Below are 22,222 nucleotides of genomic sequence, written 5' to 3'. Positions count from 1 at the left end.
CTCCATTAGCACCCACTACCGCCACCCCGGACCCACCCCCATCTTGTTGGTCCCGCCCCCCCCCCCTCCCCCAGCTTCCTCACCTCATGACGTCGTCGCGGTAACGCCCGCGGTAACGCCCGTGGTAACGCCCCCCCCCCCCACGGCTCGAAGGAAGCGCAACTCTCAAAGGAGAGAGAGCGGAGAAACACGGAGGACGGGTGGACTGTGACCAGACAGGACGTCCCGCCCTCCGCCCGTCCCCCCCCCCCCCGGCGGCCCGTCCCTCCGTCCAGCGGGGCTCTGCCGGGGGATGGACGGACGGACGGACGGGGAGCAGAGCAGACACCAGACAGGAGACTGGGGACAGACCACAGCAGAAGACGTGTCTCTCTGTTTTAGGTTTTGTTTTTTTTGATTTTTGCTTTTTTTTGTTCTATTTAAGATGATTAGAGTTTCAGTTGGCCGCGGTCGTGTCGCTGGGGCTCCACCCCCCCCCCCGCCCCCCCCCCCCCCTCCGGCGCCGGCCCCCGGCTCTGGACCTCACCGTACGTTTCCCAGGGCGGCGGAGTCTCCGCGGCCGGAGAGAAGACACACACGTGTGGCGGACGGCTTCTACGTTGCTTGCTGGGTCGAGGTTTTTTTTTAACGAGTTGAGCGAATACCTTATTGCGCTAGGATTCTCTGGAACACACACACACACACACACACACACACACACACACACACACACACACACACACACACACACACACACACACACACACACACACACACACACACACACACACCATCCTTGATTTTTCCTGTGAGACATGTGGAAATCATTGGAGGAGTCCTCAAGGCTGGACTAATGATGTGGTGTGGATGGTAGTCTGTGAGGTAGTAACTTAAAGGTAGTCCAAAGTCACCATTGCACTGAAAGTCCTTGATTACATAACATCGTCGTCCATGTGGGAGTGTTTAACGAAAACAAAAAAAGTAGCCGTGGGGGGGGGGGGGGGGGGGGGAGCGCGGGGACACGATACGATAGACACACACCTGCTGTGTGCGTCGTTTCCTTGGAAACCATTCTCCACAGGAAGAACTCAAACTGTTTACCCCCCTCCCCCCCGCTGTGTCTCCCCCCCCCCCCCCCCCCCTCCCCCCTCCCCCGACCCGGGCATAGGGTGCTACAAGACTGTGAAATGTTGATTTGATTTGTCTTTTCATTTTTTTTCCTTTTTTTAATTAGCTGTTTCAGTGACCCCTCCCCCACACCCCTTGAAATACACCCCTGTCCAGAGTTGTTGATTAATTACAGTATTTGCATTTATTTGTGGTGGTTGTTGTTCCTGTTGTTGCTTTATGAAAAGAAACATGGCCTTCAGTTAAATTTTTCTTTTTTGTGTTGGTTATTTCTTCTTCTCAGAGGTTGATTCTGGTTAAAAAAAAAAGTTAAAAGAAGTGAAGTGTTGAACTCTTGGCAACGCTTGAAGACATCCACGTTGGTTTAGTTCAGATCTATAGTCTATAGTCTATAGATCTATAGTTTGTGTTCCCAGGCTGTGGACTTCTTTACAAATATACACAAACATGATGAGATTACTTAAGCAAACCTCTCACAGGGAAGCTCTCCTGGTTCTCTGTGTGTGTGTGTGTGTGTGTGTGTGTGTCTGCGTGCGTGCGTGCGTGTGTGTGTGTGTCCAGAGTGTTTTATCCGTGCATGTCAGGCCGTGTGTCTTGTGTGTGCACGTGGGCACGCGTGAGCTCCTGCATGCGTGTTTTGTGACAAAGCGCATTATCAGAGTGTATAGGGTTTTTAAGTACGAGTGTGTGTGTGTGTGTGTGTGCGTGCGAGTGTGTGCGTGTGCGTGTGTGCGTGTTCCGGGCCACTGTTGTTAGCTTGACCTCTTGCCTGTTGAGCCTTAACGAAATATTGAATTGGATCTGCAACGGTGTGTGTGTGTGTGTGTGTGTGTGTGCCGGGCTGATGACGGACAGAGCTTGGCTTCGACGGTACTGCTCACCTCGTGTTTTTGTTTCCAAGGCCGCGCGTGTCCCATTGATTCGGGACACATTTAATTTATTGTTTTACTGGCAAAGGCTCCGACGTCAGCATGGTGGCGAACGTGGGCTGTTGCTGCACGGAGCGCGTGCGTTTTTCCCGGGGGGGGCGGGGTCCCCTCTCACAGGGCTACCGTGTCGTGGGGGGGGCGTCTCGTCGTCTTCCCCGCCTCCCACGCCACACTGAGAACGGAGTGAAGAGAGACGGCGATCGTGCGAGTCATCGATCAGGTTCAATCAGGTTTTTGGAAAAGCCTTTCTGTCAATGAAAGAAAACATGAAAAAAAAAAAAAAAAAAAAAAGCCCAAGAGTCACATTGTATCTGCTTAACATCTGCCTGCTTGGGAGCCAGACGACGCTCTCAGCTTTCTTTGAGACGCTCTGGCTGAGGTTCAGCAACATTTGTTGTCGATGACATCATCCGGGACCCACCGTGGTACTGGCCATCTGGCCCCTGCCGTTGCCTAGCGACGGCCACGAGGCAGGCTGATTGGACCCTGACGATGGTCAATCTGTCCTGTGAGGTGGCTCTGGGCGAGACAGGAGGACGCTGCTGCGTCGGCTTGTAGTTCAGACCCCGGTGGTCTTGTCACACTCCGTGCTGCCAGAGCTGGGCTGCTGAACCGTTGTCGGGGGGGCGGTGTCTTGTTCAGGGTGGACCCGGGGATGGCTGTACACAAAACGTCCACAGTGTACCCCCTTCCACGCCATCGTCCTCCAGGGAATTAGCCTGTGACAACAAATCCTTGCCTTACTGAATTTGGAAGTGGAGTAGGGACATTTTTGAATCGGGATTCAAATGAAATCTCCCTTGATTCGTTTGTTTCGGATCGGCAAAGTCCACGTCTCAAGCAGGTGGGCTCTCTGTGGGCTGAACTGAATTATGCAACCTATTGCACACCTTGTTCTGGAAGCACTGAGGACCCGTTTGTACTTTGGTAGCTCATTGGTAGGCTGTTAGTTACATCTTATCATGGACTCCTGGCTCCCCTCCATGTTGCCACTGGCCTTCTGAAAGAAAGAAAAAAAAAGCACAGACAACAAATCTATTTTAATATCTTTAAATGACCGCTATAACGCTTCGTATCTTGACCTATCCCTTTAAAGAAGTTCAAACATTTACATTTTTCGGGAAATGCTGTCGTTCTTAGCCAATCAGATGTGTCCACCGTGATCACTATTGTTGTAGGGGCTGGTGAGCCGCTGACATCGTGACGTTTCTGTTGAATGCTTGGGTGGACGAGTGCATGGCAGGCATGCAACGCAACATAACAAAGCCTCCTAACATCTGGGCCGGTGATGCACTGGAGCCCGTTCAGACCCCACGTGGTGTGATCTCATCCTCGGTTTCTCATTCGGTTGAATCAAGGGTTTTTCGCTGTTGTTTTATTGGATCGAAAAACTGATAACATTCAAGGCTTCGCTGTTTTCAAAACACTTCAAAAACACACAAAAAGGCAGTCTCTTCCCTACCGGTATCGACAGAAATGATATTAGACCACGTTGAGACACTTGGCGAGGAAAGTTTTTTTTTTTTTTTTCTTTTCACCCAATTCAGGAAGGCGCAACATTCCTGCGTCTGTCGCCCTCTCTGCTTCATTTAAAAAATGTATATGTTACTAAGCACATCTTTCTAGAAAAAAGTATATGCATTTGATTGCAAAAAATTGTATTTCTTTTGTAAACTGTTGATAAAGACCTAATGGACAATGAGAAATAAGAGAAGTCGATGTACATACGTGTATATAATCAAAGTGCAGAGTTAATGTTAACGGGTGAATCTCTATTTTTAACACTGACTAGATAATGTGAAAGATATGCTTCTGTTTTTGTCCTTTCTGTGCGTCTTCTTTTCAATCTAATACATTTGTATCCTGATTTCTTGAGGAAAAAAAAGGTCCCAGTTGTGTTGTGCACATTTGTGTTGCATGAAGAGTATTGTTTTTTAAAGTGTGTGTGTGTGTATGTGTGTGCGTGCGTGCGTCTTTCAAACAACGAGGTGCTCTTATCAGTGATGGTCTCCGCAACATCTTAAACCCATCAAAACATTTTATGACCTCTGACCTTTTCTATCTTTGAAGGGATCCATTCCTATTGGTCCATCCGTTCCCCAACCTAACCTAATCCTATAATTAAGATTGGTCCTCCCAAGGATGTCACTAGCGCTTTCGACATCCAGGCCCTGTCCCAATTCTCCCCCTTCCCCTAGATGTGAGCCCTAACCTTAGATTTTGTGCGTTTCCGTGAAGGGTTAGGGTGTCCCAATACTTAAGGGAGCAAGAGGGAGTGCTGTTTACCCCTTAAAATCATCCCTTGAACGCTAGCCAGCTTGGTAGCTGACTTGCAGCTAAGGGCACTCAAAGCAAGTCTTCTTTGTTAAGGGGAGAGAACTGGGACTGGGCCCAGTGCGGTGAAGCTAGGGTCCATGCGACCATGACATTCACTTAAAAGACAACGTGTTCCAACATCATATGAAAACTAAAATTAGAAATGCTAAATGCTAAAATAACGTACGCATATTAGTTTACTTTGTTAATCGTCCGGTCGACACGAGGGTAAAGGAACACCACGTTCACAGCTTGCGTGAAATGGGGAAGCGTGGTGTGAGGAGGTTCTGGGCCACTAGGGGGAGCACCTGGCGTAAACACATGGTTTGGATGCTCACACCCGCTTGCCTTTCTGTCCGTCCGTCGGTCCGTCAGTTTGCGGCTCATGGTTGTGCTTTGACTTTCCCTGTTTTCCGCTTCTTCTACATCTTCTTCATCAATCGTTTCTAGGTATTTTATAATGAATGCAGTAACTGATGGGCCAGTACTATATTTACTCAGTGCAATGCAGTTATCGTTATAATATTACAAGTTATACATTTTTTTAAATGTATTTTTTGTTTTGTTTGTATTTGTACAGAACAAATCTGCAAAGATCAACACGGAAAACAAGAGCTTTTTTGATACTGTGATCCATGGTGTTGAGAAGTCGGTTTGTCCCTGTAAAGTTGTGATCATCCCCTCCCTTGCCCACTTCTTTTATAGAATAATAATAAAAAAAATGTTTTTGGTGCATTTTCTTCCCCTCTTCTGTTCATTACCATAATCTACCATTCTAGCATTGTGGATTCACGCGTCAAATTAGCCTATATCCTGGTCTTGCATAAATGTTCAACCGCTGACTTTTCATTAAATCACCGGAAACATGCCGTAGCCTACTCCATCTGAGGACAGATCTTCACATTGTCAACTGTCCAGCAACCAGCAGCTGACCATCGAATGCCTTTGGTATATTTAAACAATAAAAGGCGAAATCTTGACGTTTATAACCATAATATCCTACACTAAAAGCCTCGGTTTACTTCTCTTAACAGTAATTTAATTAGTATTAATTAATAAGTATACAAGCATTCTTAGAGTTCCATTTTATTTTATAAACTCCTAAACTATAAAGTCCTCCAGGTCAATGGAAGGACTGTAGTCACAGAATAACACACATTCATATTGTGGCGAGCAGCACGGGAACGACCAACTTTGATACCACTAGGTCAGACTCCGGCTTTGTTGTCAGCATGTGGTTGTAAGTACAACCGATGGCCACAAGGGGGAACAATGTGACAGGAATAGCACTGACTACGGAGGGTCAAGTAAGGTAGAGAATTCAAAGCTATTGTGAATTATTATTGGGCACAGTTCATAGGCCCACTGATGCCAAGTCTACTGGCATAAAAATACATGTCGTATCCTGCCTGCCCCTTTCAGGCCCAAGAGTTTGCAGTCTTGAATTCTTTGTTGAAATGTTACTCTTTAGGCTAAGATTTAGCCAATACAGGGATGCGTTTAATCAATCAGTGGCCTTGAATATAATATATTAAAAGAAGACAAAATATATGACAACTATATAAATAAGTTGCCTTACATTTAGTCTTCTTTTATCTATCCCCCCCCCCCCCCTCTACCGTCTTAATCAATAAGTGGCCTTGAATATAAGTCAATCTTTCTTATATTTCGTCTTTTCTCATTATCTATCTATCCCACCTCTCCCCCCTCCTTAGTCTCCTTCCCTTCCATTGATTTATGGCGCCTCATGAGACATTGGTCAGGCTTTATGGCGGTCAGAGGGCCAGCGGCGTGTTAATCAATCATTAACCCAAACGGACACGGATGGAGACGAGCACAGGTATCAAACGCACCTCCATACAACCCCCCCCCCCCCCCCCCCCCCCACCCTTTTGTTTGCCTTGGAGGTATGTACGTCTACCGCCACGTCAGTTGCATAACAGAACATGAGAGATGCAACAAAAAAAGAAATGCGAAAAACAAGACAAAAGACATTCCAGCCGTCATAGTTACTATAGGATAAAATCACTTGAAGCGTCTGTTTGAAATATGCGTGAGGGATTAAGTCAAGTTGTGTCTACATGCCCTCGTTAAAATAAGTTAGTACTTGTGGAGGCGGACTCCCCCTTATACTCAGAAAACGATAAATAGTTGTTTCTCTTACAAACCTTAATTTGAGGTCAAGTTCAAGTTACTTAAGACAGAAGGAACATATGGAGGAACATATCAAAATGGCAAAATTACACAAGGTCCAGATTGAAATATGAAGTGAACTAAAACAAATAGTAAAACAACATAATAAAGGTTGAAAACATGAGCTAAAGTATAATTTGAGTAACTGTAAGTGTTAAACTCCCAAATCTTTAGTGGAACAACTGTTTCAATGCTCTTGTCAATCACCAAAAAACGATAACTTAGAAGAGAGGACTCTTATGACTCGCACCTATTCGTCCACTTTTTAAACCATAAGTTTTCTCTCTAGAGCGCCCCCAGGTGGGCAATCAGGGACCAACGCCCTCCGTGCGTCGATAGATGATTCACATTGGACACGTTTCAGATTCTGTTTGGCTCAGAGCTGATCTTTTACTTTAAATGTGGACTCATATCCTGTCAGCCCTATATGCTACCACACCACTGTAGCAGACTACCAGTCCCCTATACCACTCTCCATCCATAGGGAAAAGAGTTTCAGTGTGACACAGTGAAACTTGTCCTTGAGGGGCTGAGGGGGTGAGGGGTGCGCGTTAGGGTTATTATTGCGTACTTAAAGGCACATGAAGGCACCATCACCCGAGTGAGCTATCGCAGGACAAGTCTCAACAGCAACTGAGCAAACCGACTCATGACTCAGCGAGGAATGAGGTGGAAGGGAGCCACACTGTTCAGGTGCTGAAGGAAATCTGCTCTGCAGGTCCAGAGCCAAGGAGCCAACGACATGGGACATAGGAAAGAACACACAGTAACTAGCCATACTAGTTTTTGGATTTCTCTTAAAACAATGGTTCCCAACCTTGGTGTCGGGAGCCCATTCCGGTCCCCTGATATGCATTTGGGGTCGCAGGAGATGCTGACACAAGCTTGTAGATATTTGATGGACCATTTCTGCAAACCATTATCTTTTTGAAAAGCTCTCGATACAATCTGATGAGCGAACTACTTGTAATCTTTCCGTCAACTGTCGATGACACCGTCTGTGTCATCGTCGGTGAGCCCGAGCAGAGGTCCGACAGTGAGGGCACGTAGGGCTTCAGGGGGAAATGCTCAGCAGCACTTCAGCAGTGTGGATGACGGCTACGACTCTGAGGCCCTCAGACTTGCTCTGACACACACTGGATATAGATGCCAGTTATGCTTCTAACAATAAGTTTTCTCTCTCTCTCTCTCTCTCTCTCTCTCTCTCTGTTTAAAGATGGACAATAAACACAGACACACATTGATGCACTCTCACTTCCACAACAGGGGCCTCCAGTCTAACGACCAGTCTAACCACGCTATACACTACGGCATTATGGTCAAAGCGCCTCTCCACCCTGCTGCTCTTTATGTCGCAGCCTATTCTTCTTCTTCTTTTGTGGTGCAGATTTCTCAAACGACGGGCTGCTTTGTGTTGTTCAAACAGGGCAGTTCGGCAGGCCTACCTTTCACCTGTCACAACACGCCGACACAGCGCCATGTCTATAAACTCACTCAGCCATATTGGGAACAGTCCATGCTTTGGCAAATTATTAACCACGTTTTGGCTTTGTTTTGTAAAAACAAACGCAGAATTCTCTCAATAACCTCTTAATGTCTAACCGTGTTTTAGAGTCCTCATCGCGATAGGAATATTTGTTGCCGTCCTGTATAGATCACTTATCTTCAAAGTCTTGTCCTTCCAGGGCTGAACTTTTGTGGTTAGTTGTTGCTACAAAATATGCGATAGTTTGTTCGTTTTTGGTTTGAGTTGGACCAACGTCTCTCTTGTTTTTAGCTGAACCAGCTGTAACACATTGGGCTAACTGAAACTGCCTTATTTTGGACTATAATTAGCATGCTGTATGAGCTGGCTGGGTTGGTTTTTTGTGAAATGTTTGTACAATCCTTTTGTTTATTTTGTGTGGCTCTCCGGTTGGACTTGTTTTCCAGGATATTAACCGATCTGAATTAATGATGAACAGAACTTGACTTGTTTAGTTCAAGGAAACCAACGGAAATTTCCAACTGTTTTAAGATATGCATTTCACTGCCATCCTTTCCAAGGAGGGGTCAAGTTTAAAGGGGAAGTTCACTCCCAAACAGTCAGAGGGAAGACAGAGAAGCTTCAAATATGGGTTTTTGTGGTGTATGGGGAACTATTACTTTAGATGTAGGAATAGTAATTATAGTAGTAGTAGTAATATAATTATCAATCAGTCAATATGTACATACACTACGTATCGACGAGTACGACAGTTACACCTGAGTTTGGTGTTGTTTCTTATAATAAAAAACAATGAACGAATTACAAAATCAATCAATATTCTAGCAGATCTAATAGCCATGTTGTGCAAATGGCCCCTGACTTTTGTATGGCAGAATTTAATCAAGCCGTTCATTGGATTTTCCTCCTGATCAAATGAAAACGTTGGACACAAATAAGCCAAAAGAATGACACAAAATATCAGAAGAAATAGATATCTAAAAAATTGTTTTATTACAATTTCCTATTTGACTCAAACAGAAACCATTACGTAAAACAGTAAATAAACCAAAACTTGTTCCTCATAATATTGTACACAAACTGATTCATTGTTATACAAATATCTTCTAGTATCAAAAGATTTACCCAATCAATCATGTACTACTTGTCTAAATGCCCGTTTGTTCATATTTAAAAAAAATAATAATTAGTGAAAAACAAATATTTACAATTGCTCTGTTTTACAAACGTACACTTAAGTACAAAGTATGGGGTCAAGGGACATTACTGAAGATAGCATTGAAAACATCAAGGCACCAGAAGACAAGAAAAGAGAAAAAACGACCAGGATCAGTCTTACATGAACCAGCGGTGCTCCCCATGTCCCTGTAGAACTCAATCTGCTGGTTCTTACATGAACCAGCAGTGCTCCCCATGTCCATGTAGAACTCAATCTGCTAGCCTCAAGTCACGGCAGAGGTTTTACAATGTCGTCGGCCAAGCCGTCAATCACAGCCAATGAAAAAACATTGACCTTTAGGTAGCTTCCAACCTGCCTGAGTGGGCTTTGCTGCAAAAGTAATTCCTGTAGGAATGGAGGAATCCCAGGAAGGTTTTACAAGTTGTAATTTAGTAGCCTATGTTGTCCCTCAGTTTAAATAAGACTAGGCTTTACATTCAGTGTACCAACTGACTGGTCTAGGGCTTTGCAGAGAGCACAGCGACAGTTAAACACAGATATAAGCAGACAGAGTGACAGTTCAAACATGACGAGAGAGGTAATGACCAAAGTGATTCAGGGTGACCTATGAACAACAAGAGGGAAAGGCAGAACTGTTCAGAATAATACAAATTAATCTGTGGTAGAATCATCATATTATTGGACTCAGTTAAAAAACTGTCACTTTAAACATTAAAACAAAGTGCATCTGAGGAAATGAAGGATGAATGATCATTATTTTCTTTCGCAAATTCTTTGTTTAAATATTAGGGGGGCAAGGATTAAGGTTTGGAGATATTAGAGTTTACAAAGTGCCTTTGTTTAAAAGTATTAACAATAAGAACATGCTTGTTGTCTGATTGAATAAAAAAGAAACACCATTGCCTTGTGTACCGCATAGCATTACGGACAGTTGTGAGCAAGTCCAGTTCAGAATAAAGGCCTGGAGAATCCATCCGCTCTCATTCACCCAGAGCGAGGATATCAGCACTTTATATTTTGATGTGATACAATTACAGCAAACAAACAACCAGTTATATAGTTTGAATTGTCCAGCACTAACTTACCAGTTAGTCGATATATAATATAAAAAAAAAAACAATCCAGTGCAAGATTAACTTACGTTCATTACGTTCATACGGTACGTAATAATTACAATAACAACCATACAGTTTATAAAGAAGCCCTCCCATCTTCGTCTTTCATTCTCCGTGTTTGAAGTGTCTGAAAAGAAAAAATATGAATAGACGTTCCAAAACGGCTGTCGTCAATAGTCCGTTGTCATAGCGACCAATTTGGTTATGAACACAAACACGGGTGAACGCCTCCGTTCACCCAGGGGCGTGAGCAGGGCACAGCCTGAGCACAACAGCCTGAGCACAACAGACATCCAACCTGTCATTTACTTTTCCACAAAACGGTTTGAAAATATGAATGGAATTTTTTTCGGTTTGCGATCGAGTGGATTATGACACCGTGGGAGGGCCTCAATATTGACCCGATTAAACAAATATTAAAACACGATAAAAAAAATTGTCAAGTATAAATTTCAATACATTCGTTGCGGATACACTCAAAGTATATATACAAATGTTTACACAGGACCAAGAGTTACAGGGTGTCCACTTCTCCGCAGAAAGGTCACGGGGAAACACTCGGACGTCGGCGACCGTAAGAACCGACCAGTTTGCCGTCCAGCGTTCTCCCAAATGCATTGTGGGAGAGCACAAATGTCTATTGGCATGTCTGTGTTTACAGTATAAGTACATATATAAATATATACATGGCGTTTGCGCAAGAGTGTGTGTGTGTGTGTGTGTGTGTGTGTGTGTGTGTGTGTGTGTGTGTGTGTGTGTGTGTGTGTGTGTGTGTGTGTGTGTGTGTGTGTGTGTGTGTGTGTGTGTGTGTGTGTGTGTGTGTGTGTGTGTGTGTGTGTGTGTGTGTGCGCGCGCGTGCGTTCTGGAACAACTTAAAAACGCAACCCACACCCTGTGGGGGCGCGCTGACAGTCAGACGTCTCTTCTCGTGTACCGATCACCTGGCTGCTTAGCACATGGTGTCTGGAGGTCCCCGTGCGCTGGTCCAGGGGGGGGCACGGGACTAGTAGTTACTAGTAGTACTAGTTCTGGTGTCTGGGGGTCCCCGTGCGCCGGTCCAGGGGGGGGGCACAGGACTAGTTCTGGTGGCGCTTCATGTGCAGCGCCAGGTGGTCCGAGCGGGAGAAGCAGCGGCTGCACGCCACGCACTTGAAGGGCTTGGCGCCGGTGTGTTTCCTGTAGTGACGCGTCAGCTCGTCAGAGCGGGCGAAGCGCCAGTCACAGCCCTCCCAGGTACAGCGGTAGGGCTTCTCTCCTGCAGGAGCAGGAGCAGGAGGAGGAGGAGGAGCAAGAGCAGGAGGAGGAGGAGGAGCAGGAGCAGGAGGAGGAGCAGGAGGAGGAGGGGGAGGAGGAGGAGGAGCAGGAGGAGGAGCAGGAGGAGGAGCAGGGGGAGGAGGAGGAGGAGCAGGAGCAGGAGGAGGAGCAGGAGGAGGAGGAGGGGATGAAGCATAGGGGAACAAAAAAAGAGGGTAACAAAAGTTAGTTAGTTCATTTGTTTTATCACATAAATCTATTACATTCTATTATGTTAAATATAGTATTATGAGGCTACCTAATGCTTTTTGAAAAAGATCAATGTAACATAGTACACAATCCTGTGGTATAGAAATAATGTGTCAACATCAAAGGTCCTATTTACACAACCGGGAAACATAGATTGTCACACTGAAAATATCCAAATGGCCTGTCAGGAAGTTCTCAAATATATGAGAAAGGAACCCTAAAAATATTTATACATGAGGAACCACAACAAAACACGAATCACATTGGTCTGCATTCAGTAGCATAAAATACAGTCATTATGGTTGTGTGTGTGTGTGTCTCCAATTCTTCAAGCATTTAAAGTTTCAAGAAGCAACATCAGATGTTGCTTATGAAGTGAAATGATTTGACAGTTGAGTGTATTCACAAATGCATTGTGGGAACCCAATACCAGTCTATGGTTGATGGCGGTACAGTATTCATTTGTGTGTCTGAGTGGCTTCTATAACCATTAAAACACACAATACCTGCGTGACTATATATCATTAAAGTAAGTGTGTGTGTGTGTGTGTGTGTGTGTGTGTGTGTGTGTGTGTGTGTGTGTGTGTGTGTGTGTGTGTGTGTGTGTGTGTGTGTGTGTGTGTGTGTGTGTGTGTGAATAACATCGTTGAAACGTAGCTTTAGAACTAACAAGTGGATTTCTGTTTAAACAGGCAGAACAGGCTTGTGCACGCACACCCCTCAAACAAGCGCTTAATGACTCCACCTCGTCAATGAAAAAGTGCTCTTGCATCACACACTTCTACCCACACACCACCTCCTACACACACGCACGTCACACACACATGCCCACACATAAGATAAAGTATTTACTTCATACCAAGAGCCTACGACCAGCCTATGACAACTCAGACTCTTTAAAAAAGGACAAATGTTTGCGCAGCAATAGTTATAACAGTAATAATGCAATGCAATCATCCGTAAAGGAATTTAAAAACTGGATTGCTTAAAGGCCCATATCTGTTCAGTCAGAGTGAAGGTCACGCCACCTTTACTGTATGCGTGTGAATTGAGGTGTGAATTGAATTAAATCCATGACATGATGAGACAGGTAATGTGCTTTAAAGGTTTCCGTCGGATTCATCAGGTCGTTTGACGTCCGTTTGACGTCCATTCGTCGTATGACTCATTAATGGTCTCCCAAATTATGCAGGAATGTTCCAACCAAACGATAGACTTGCTAGGCAGAACAAAAAAAATCTTGAATTGGGAGGGTGTGTGTGTCCTTCTGTAACCACATTTAACTACTGGGACAATTATTTTAACGAGCGAACATTATGTATTCTAAGAACCCAGCACATTTTGTACCATGTGTGTTTAATGTGAAGAACAAACAACCGAGAAAATAATCACATGCACACACTTGAAATTATTTCCATTCTGGATATAATCTATAGAGAGGTGCTCCGGAGACCGTACCAACGTCAAGGTAGTGCGGCGGTGTCCTTAAGCACCTCCTAAAGTGGTCATTAGCGGCGGTGGCCCCGGCCGTTCTGATTAGATAGCAGACCATCAATCACGGAGCGATTGGCCATTAGCCAATCAGGAGGGTCCAAAGACCACTGGAGGCGGGGGGTGGGCGATAAGGGGGACCGGTGGAGCGCACAGGGAGAGTGGGCGGTAGTGATTGACTGTGTTATTGTTATTTCTACTGCTCATGTCTGCATACGCTCCTGAAAGTCACTGTGTACACGAACCGTGAAAAGGAGTATTAAAAAAGGGACAGGATTGAATACTTTAAAAGTTAAGAAAGGAGAGGATAAAGAGACAGAGGGTTGGACAGGTGTGTTTGATTTAGCTCTGTAGCTTTACTCCCTGGGTCAAATGCACAGGCCTCCTCCCTCTCCCATTACCTGCAGAGTCAATAAACAGGAGAATGACAAACAGACTACACACACACACACACACACAAACACTTAGCCCTGGAACAAAGACCCCCCCACACACACACAGCTGTGAAGCAAAGAACCCCACACGCACACAGCCGTGGAACAAGGTAAAGCACACACACACACACACACACACACACACACACACACACACACACACACACACACACACACACACACACACACACACACACACACACACACACACACACACACACACACACACACACACACACACACACGATTCTGCTGAATACTACACTCACTCATCCGCAGTGCGCAGCGTACGTCGCACGCGGCGGTGTAGGGGGACGGCTGGGAGGGGATTGAAACGTATACACACTTGTTGCACACACACACACACACACACACACACACACACACACACACACACACACACACACACACACACACACACACACACACACACACACACACACACACACTTTATGGTGGTTCCACAGCGAGCCATGTAGCAACACGCCGGGGTCATGGAGATACGGCGGGAGGCCGGTTGGGAAAGGAGCAGAACATTGTGTGTGTGTGTGTGTGTGTGTGTGTGGTCAGGTTGAGTCAGAGAGTGAATGCCATCAGGCTCTTCAGGTGCTCACCCCCCCCCCCTCCCCCCTTAATCACCTCCACAAGTGTTTGGAAAGAGGGATGGGGCCCCCCTAATCTCACTGATAGCACTGGGCAAACACACACACACACACAATCAACACACATAGTACAGTTCATATGTTAGTGACACACACATAGCTCACACACACGCACACACGTTGACGCTCTCTTGGCTTTGTATGCACAGATGGACACCTTCACCAGAGCCATGCATGCTTGTCGAGCGCCGACACACACACACACACACACACACACACACACACACAAAGTACAAAATGGATGCAAATGTCAATGCAAATAAACATGGCGCTCGGTGTGAGACATTCTACTGCACGGGGACGGGGTCCCGGGTTAGGGACTCAACTCCCAGTGTGCTTGTGAGAGACAGGGACCCTCTGACTCAACCGTACCCGACTGTGAAACAAGCCTACAGCACCTTTGGTGTAGTAAAGGGCACTACATCCATGTACGATCAACACACACACACACACACGCACACACACACACACACACACACACACACACACACAAGCACGCGCACACACACACAGACAGACAAAGAAAAACCACAGGGCGGAGAGATTCTGAGGGACTGGTTTGTCAGGACGAGTCAGAGAGGTCTGAACGGCGCGAACAAAAGCCTAGAGTGACAGAGCCAGTTGCATGATGGGAGAGCAGGTATTCATCGGGGCTGTGACACAATGCACGGGCCACTCAAAGAAAATATTGACAAAGGGAAAACTATAGGTCAACGTCACCCACTTCAAATGAGCATGGCTGAGCTAATATTGTGTTTAACTGTGGGAAATATGTCACAAAGCGTTGAACTCCCCAGCACATGGTATGAAAATACGCACAAAAAAAACCCCCTTCACATTGATTTTGTATTTCGCTCTTTCCCATAGGCTTTTTTACTGAGTAATTCAGGTGTCCGTCTTCCCTCTTGCTTGGTAATGTTGATTTTTCAACGAGAACACCTCATTTCTATTCGCTAGTGTAATTATACATTTCCACTTGATTTTTCAATGAAACATGACCTTCCCATGCAGGCATGCTCAAAGAATCATCATCAGAATGTGTCATCTTTAAGCAGGAACATGGAAATATCTTGTCAAGGCTAATAGTCCATTGTCCGTTTGAACAAAAGAAGATTCCAGCAGAATATGTCGCTTGGTGCTGTTCACATTTTACTCCCGCTCAGCTGTAGCGGAGTGAGACTGGGCCGAGGCGCAGAGAGGAAAGCCTGTTCATCTGAGCCTGCCACAGATAATGAGGCTATTAGGGGATAACCACCGGTTTCTGATTCCTTCACCTCATTTGACCGCCCTCCCACCACTTCATTCATTCACTCACCGTATCACCCATTCGTCTCATGTCTTCACCACAACCCAGATTCAGACCTATGGAAACTTTACATTGAATTGGAACCCCACCTCTCCCACCCCCTTCTCTCCGGTCCCGTGTGTGTGTGTGCATATTATACACATATTGAACCAGTACATTTTTTTTTAAGTGTATATATCTATATACTTTTTTTTTCCATTGTATTTGTTTTATTTATTTGAGCCGACGCGAGCCAATCGCTGCCCCTGCTCTCTGGTTTCCTCCTCCCCCCTTTCTTTGAAGACCGTCACAACAATAACCCAGAGGCACTGGTTTGCTGTTGGTTTTGATTTTATTTCCCTCTCTCGTCTGCTGCCTTTTTTTCTGCACGCGTGCGCACACACACACACACACACACACACACACACACACACACACACACACACACACACACACACACACACACACACACACACACACACACAGAGTAGTGAAACTGGGCTCATTTCCAGGAAGCACGCGGTGCTGCCTAAAAAGAATGGGCGTTGTGTTCATTTAAAGCTAGTTACATTCATCACATTGTCTGCTAGAAAGCTCTTTATTTTCCATTGTCAGATCCCCAATGAAAATGGCCAAGAGTGACTTTATCAGCCGTTTCTTAAGTCTGTCGATTCTATTCTTAGGATCTATTCAACCATCAGATCGTTTTTTTCCTACTCCAACAATGTTGGCAGATGTGCCGTCATGGCATGCTCTGCGCATGAGCTGCACATGCCCTGCACACGTGAGTGCGTCTGTGTTCTCCCTCCGCCTCTCTTTCTCCGCAGGTACACAGGTACGGACGCTTGATGAAAGTCTTTGGCACGGGCGTACAAGGCCAGCTCTCGGTCTTGAAAGCCAGGGCGTTTCCCAATTAGGTGCTCTGTGGCGACGCTGACTGTTGTTTGTTGGCGTGTTTGAGTGGCTTATTTGGATCGGAAACCAAGAGACTATCCAGTCATGGGCGAAGATTGGCATTTACATACGGCTTCAATACATTAATGGTATCCCAAATTATGCAGGAATGTTTCAACCAAAAGATAGACTTGCTAGGCAGAAAAAAATATCTTGAATGTGAATGTGTGGGAGGGTGTGTATGTCCTTCAGTAACAGCAGAGGAAGGGCCTCCATTTAGGGTTACTACTGGGACAATTATTTTAACGAGCAAACATTATGCTGTCCTGTCAAAGCTGTAGTTCTGCTGGTTAGCGAGGGGTAATGGCATTTATACTGGGCGTGTAGCCACAGCAAAAGGAGATTATTGTGCGAATGTTTTTATGTAACTATTTTTTGCCATTGACAATCAAATACAATTGAACATAATCCTAATGACCGAATAGAAAATAAGTGTTTCTGGCCGCTAGTTTGCACACATGTGGGTATTTATTCAGCAACACGTCAAACAAGAGTGAAGTCAAAGGTTGTACTTTAGAACGGGACAAAAGATAGATTCACAGCAGAGTGGATTGTTTTTACTTTCAGAGAGAATAACAAGGGCCGTGTCTAAACATAATGAGCTAACACACTTCAGATCTCTACTGCTGCAGAGCAACGGAGCCATTCCAGGTGCATTGTCTTTTGATTGATAATCCCTGTTTGAGCACAATATCTTCATGTCCATTGTACATGCATTAGCTTATGATGCGTGTTTGTTCATGTGATGGACGCCGAAGCTCTATCTTCATAAGTGCAAACTAATGTACCTATGGGTACAAATAAAGTAACCTGAACCTGAATCCACACCGTTGTTATTGCTTCGTTCCATGCAGAGTATGATAAACATCCACAGACTAAACCCATTACCAGACCTACCCAAGGAGGCACTGCTTTCGCATGGGCCGGAGTCTGTGTGTGACTCACACAATATTTTATGGCATTTTCGGGAATCAGGAGCAGAAAAAGTTTTTTATTCCTACCTGTATGTGTCCTCTGATGGGCCTTCAGGTGAGAACTCTTTGTGTAAACTTTGGTGCAACCTGTAAGACAATAAAGAGAAACCCCAAATAAGCTAAATGTAGCAGCTGCTGAAGCAGATCCATGAAGGAGCAGGTAGCATGTTGCTAATGGATGGCTAAAGGTTAGGCTCCAGAAACTGGGGTTGAAACACAGGATCTAGAGGCAGGCGTCACCCGATCCACAAGGCTACCCTGATCACTACACTTCTAATAACAAATTATTTAATTATTAATAACCACTACCTTTGGCCTTGGAATGGTTTACTGTGTTTCCATACATGACTCAGAATGACCCATTGATTATTAAACAGGTTAAATATGATGGATAACCAGTGGAATGAAACACAGTATAACCAGGAAGTCAGAACCACCAAAAGTAAGCGAGGAATTATCGCATAGCCATCCGTCATCCTTTTGTTATATTGTGTCTGTCAACATGAGTGAATGATTAAACCCATAGAAAGAACAAAAGAAAGTGTAAGAGAGGGAGAGCAGGAAAGCGAGAGAGAGAGACAGAGCGAGAGAGAGACAGAGACAGAGACAGAGAGAGAGAAAGAGAGAGAGACAGAGACAGAGACACAGAGAGAGAGCGAAAGAGAGACAGAGAGAGACAGAGAGACAGAGAGACAGACAGAGACAGAGACAGAGAGACAGAGACAGAGAGACAGAGACAGAGAGAGAGACAGACAGAGAGACAGACAGAGAGACAGAGAGACAGAGAGACAGAGACAGAGACAGAGAGACAGAGACTTGAACTGGGCCGACCTGGGAAGTCACAGAAGTGGATCCTCCTCTTCTCCAGCTCGGGGTTGTTCCGTCGGTTGTAGCGCGGCCCGGTCAGGACGCCCTGGCCGTGGGTCATCAGCATGGTGTGATGGGACATGCCATGCATCTTCATGCCCCCAGCCCGCTGGTGGTAGGGAGGAGGGGGCGGCGGGGGCGTGGCGGCTGAGAGCCGGTGGGGGTGCAGGCCCAGCTCCGCGTGGCCGTCAGGGCTCCCCGGCTGGGAGTTGGGGGGCGAGGGGGGGAGGCTGTGGGGCTGGTGGAGCGGGCCGCTCCCCGGCGACGGCTGATAGTAATGGAGGGGCTGCTGCTGCTGCTGCTGCTGCTGCTGCTGGTGTTGGTGTTGGTGTTGGTGTTGGTGGTGGTGCTGCTGGTGTTGATGGTGCTGCTGCTGTTGCTGGTGGTGGTGGGGGGGGAGATGCTGCTGGTGGTCAGACATGGTATAGTCCCCGCCCGCCGCCGTCGTCGTCGTCGTCACGCCCAGGTTGAGCATGGTCCGGCCACAGTTGGCGCCGCCTCCCGATTGGGCGTTGTGGGTCAGGGTCATTGTGAGGTCGGCGTGGGGCATGTGGTACACCTGGGGCTGGGGGGCGGGGGGGCCGATCTGGAGGTCCATGTCCAGGGAGGGCTGCTGCTGCTGCTGCTGCTGGGCGAGGCTCACCTCGCTGGGGCTCATCTCCGGCTTGAGGAACAGGTGGTTGACCCCCGGGGACATGCTGAAGACGGACGTGAAGTCGGGCAGGGCCTGGGCGGCGGGGCTGGCCGAGCAGGGCTCCTCCAGGCCGGGCTCCGTCTTGATGTGCTTGGTGTTGGGGCGGTACAGGCCCGTGCGCAGGTGGGTGGTGCTGGGCAGGATGACGTTGATGTTGAGGCTGTACGGCGCCACAGGCTTCTCCTCGGAGAAGAACTCGTCCACCACCGAGGCGCTCTCGCGGCGGTACTTCCTGTCCGGGGAGGTGGCGGTGGGCGGGGCCATCAGAGGGCTGCCGGCGAGGGGGAGGTACTTCTCCAGCTCCAAGTGGGTCTGGAATAGCAGAGCAGGACCAGAGGTTATAGAAGTACTCTAAAGTACTCTGGTACTCTAAACACTTCTGTGTTTAGAGCCACATCACTGTGGATGGATTTCAGTGGAGACCGCCGCAAGGTTATGATAGTTTAGCATTTTCATTGTTTTTATATTCTTACGTATTTTTTAGGAAAAAGCTGTTTGTTGATATTATTGACTTTTGTTTTCTGGTATTTATGAAGGCTGAGATGCAAAAGGTCAGAAAAGCTTTGTGTATTAAATAGAGAGGGTTAAGGTTAGTGTGGCCTAAGTTGGTATTGTATAGTTGGTTTTGAAAACATACAATACAGTTACTATTCAAATTTTTTCATTGACGATAACAATCTTGAACTGCCAACTCTCGTGTTGCAAATGCGAGAATGCATGGGGGCAACGTACAGCTATTTTATCAGATCAAACTGAAATACCACAGAAGTGAAAACGCAACAAAAAAAAAAAGCTTAAAATGAGTGACAGTTGTAAAACAGAGAGCACGATTACAACCCTGGGAGACTGGTAGGCAGAGTTTACCAGAGCCATCCAACTACAGTCGGCTTGAGTTTTATTACAGTACTGGAGGGCAGAACTGTAAAAGCGTGAGTGAGACGGGAAAAAGTGAAATAAGTGAGTGAGTCATGAGTGGGTCGGCTTAGCTCAGGAGGTAGAGCAGGTTGACTTGTAACCGCGAAGGTTGCTAGTTCGATCCCCGGCTCCTCCTAGTGTCGATGTGTCCCTGAGCGAGACACTTAACCCTAACTGCTCCTGACCCGCTGGCTGTCGCCTTGCGTGAGTGACTCTGCCGTCGTTGTGTATTAACTGTTGTAAGTCGCTTTGGATAAAAGCGTCTGCTAAACGCCCTTAATGTAAAAAAAAAAAATGAGTCATCTAGTCATTCCTAGTGATAAAAGACCATTCCTTTTGCGCCATTCCAGAGATGTTGTTGACCCCATCGTGACAGGCTGCTGGCATGCATGGGATCATTTGGCAATGCACACTGATTAACTGCGATCGTAGGACACAGACACAGACAAAGAGAGACTCTGGCGTTGAGTGTAACTGTCATTCGCAGGCGATCGAGTGGAGAGTCTTTACTGTACTGCACACACTCACAGTGATCAGGTGGACAGGACCTGGCTTGCAATAGGATACCCCCTCCCACCCCCACCCCCACACCCACAGCCACACCCACACACACACTTTGGCTGGGCGTCATGTTTTGATTGACCATATTTGCCTGTGTGCGTCTGTATGTGTTTGCATTAATGTAACGTCAACGACAGGGGCTGGTGAAGAACAAGAGTGTGACAGAGCAGAAACAAAACAAAGGAGGAGCCCATGAGAGATGGAGTGAAACCCAAACATTGACGGGTAAAAATAATCACGGTCTAGTGAAAGGAAGCAACAGCCGCCCTCACAAATCCCACAAATCACCGCTGTGGGAAAGGTGACAAGACAAATATGTCAACAAAGAGGCCACGCTACCATGACAAATTACATAGAGATAAAAAAAAAAGACTTATAATAATAAACCACTAGAAGAATGACGAATGAGGAGGAGGAGGAGGAGATAACAAGGAAATATTTTTAAGTGTGTGCAGATGACTTAGTCTTTCTGAAACATGTCACAAAAGAGGCATTAGTTAAAGAGGGTTCTGTTCTGGGATCCCTGGGCTAGATCCAGACGTGTCCTGGAGGGAAGGCCCGTATGCTTTCTGTTTACCATAGTACTCCTTGAAGTACCTTAAAACGTAAGACAACACAAAAAAGACGTGATTAACACAAACAAACTAATGGTAAGGAAATGACCATTGCGATGCATACCATTGCGGAGCACATTGACTTTGCATTAAAACCAACGTAGTGAGAGTGGATTTGGAGTCAATCCCCACGCAATAAGTGTTTTAATGCACAATACTTGTGCATTAAAACACTTACAGGTGCTCTCTCTCACAGATCTCTGATCTGTGACTTTGAGAAAGACAAGGAAACAATCCTAGTCTCCACGTTATCAATTTACAGCCATCACCAGTAATGAACAACTGGGGAAAGACTAGGATTCCCGCAAGACAACACATTAAAGTCCCAGCAAGGGCTATAAAGAGCTCAATTGCCTGTGAACAAACGTCTTAATGAGGTTCTGGTTCAGCGCCCTTAGCCCCTCCCACACCCTGTATGTCCTCCCACCAGAGCCCTGACAGGCCCTCTCATCGCCGGGATCCACCGGGCCTGCTGTGTCAGGTTAGCGTCGGCTACGTCAACACCGTCTACAGGTAGCCAGAGAGGCTAACGGGGGGCCCGCCCCACCGCTGATAGCAATGCTCCCATCCGTCTCTCTGCACGTCAACACCGCTGGACGGGCTGCGTGGACCCGCTCCACTGTGAGGCGCGCACACGTGCGTGCATGTGTCGAAATGCGTGTTGGTTGAGAATGCCACGTTGCTGCGGACCATTGCTGCACAATGCCTGGTTGACCTGCCGACTTCGACTGCGTTCTCCCGCTCCTCCATCAGTGCAATCTGAGCACCGGGCTGAAGTGAATAAAGACACGAGAGAGAGAGAGAGAGAGAGAGAGAGAGAGAGAGAGAGAGAGAGAGAGAGAGAGAGAGAGAGAGAGAGAGAGAGAGAGAGAGAGAGAGAGAGAGAGAGAGAGAGAGAGAGAGAGAGAGAGAAAGAGAGAGAGAGAGAGACCCTCTTTCATT

At 46.5% G+C, this 22,222-nt stretch overlaps 1 protein-coding gene across 1 annotated transcript; it reads right to left on the bottom strand.

Moving 5' to 3' along the window:
* Positions 1-11,331: 11,331 nt before the first annotated feature.
* Positions 11,332-20,063, bottom strand: klf5l (Kruppel like factor 5 like; the record flags this gene model as incomplete). The annotated part of the gene is made up of 4 exons (XM_084474230.1): positions 11,332-11,581; positions 17,657-17,716; positions 18,461-19,502; positions 20,055-20,063. 4 exons carry the CDS (start codon positions 20,061-20,063, stop codon positions 11,403-11,405), a joined length of 1,290 nt encoding a protein of 429 aa, XP_084330356.1. The 3' UTR covers positions 11,332-11,402.
* Positions 20,064-22,222: the final 2,159 nt, after the last annotated feature.

The sequence above is a fragment of the Micromesistius poutassou genome (genome assembly GCF_964030765.1).
Source record: "Micromesistius poutassou genome assembly, chromosome: 10".
Classification (NCBI taxonomy): domain Eukaryota; kingdom Metazoa; phylum Chordata; class Actinopteri; order Gadiformes; family Gadidae; genus Micromesistius; species Micromesistius poutassou.
Note: the sequence above shows the minus strand (reverse complement) of the source record. Positions and strands in the feature narration are given on the sequence as shown.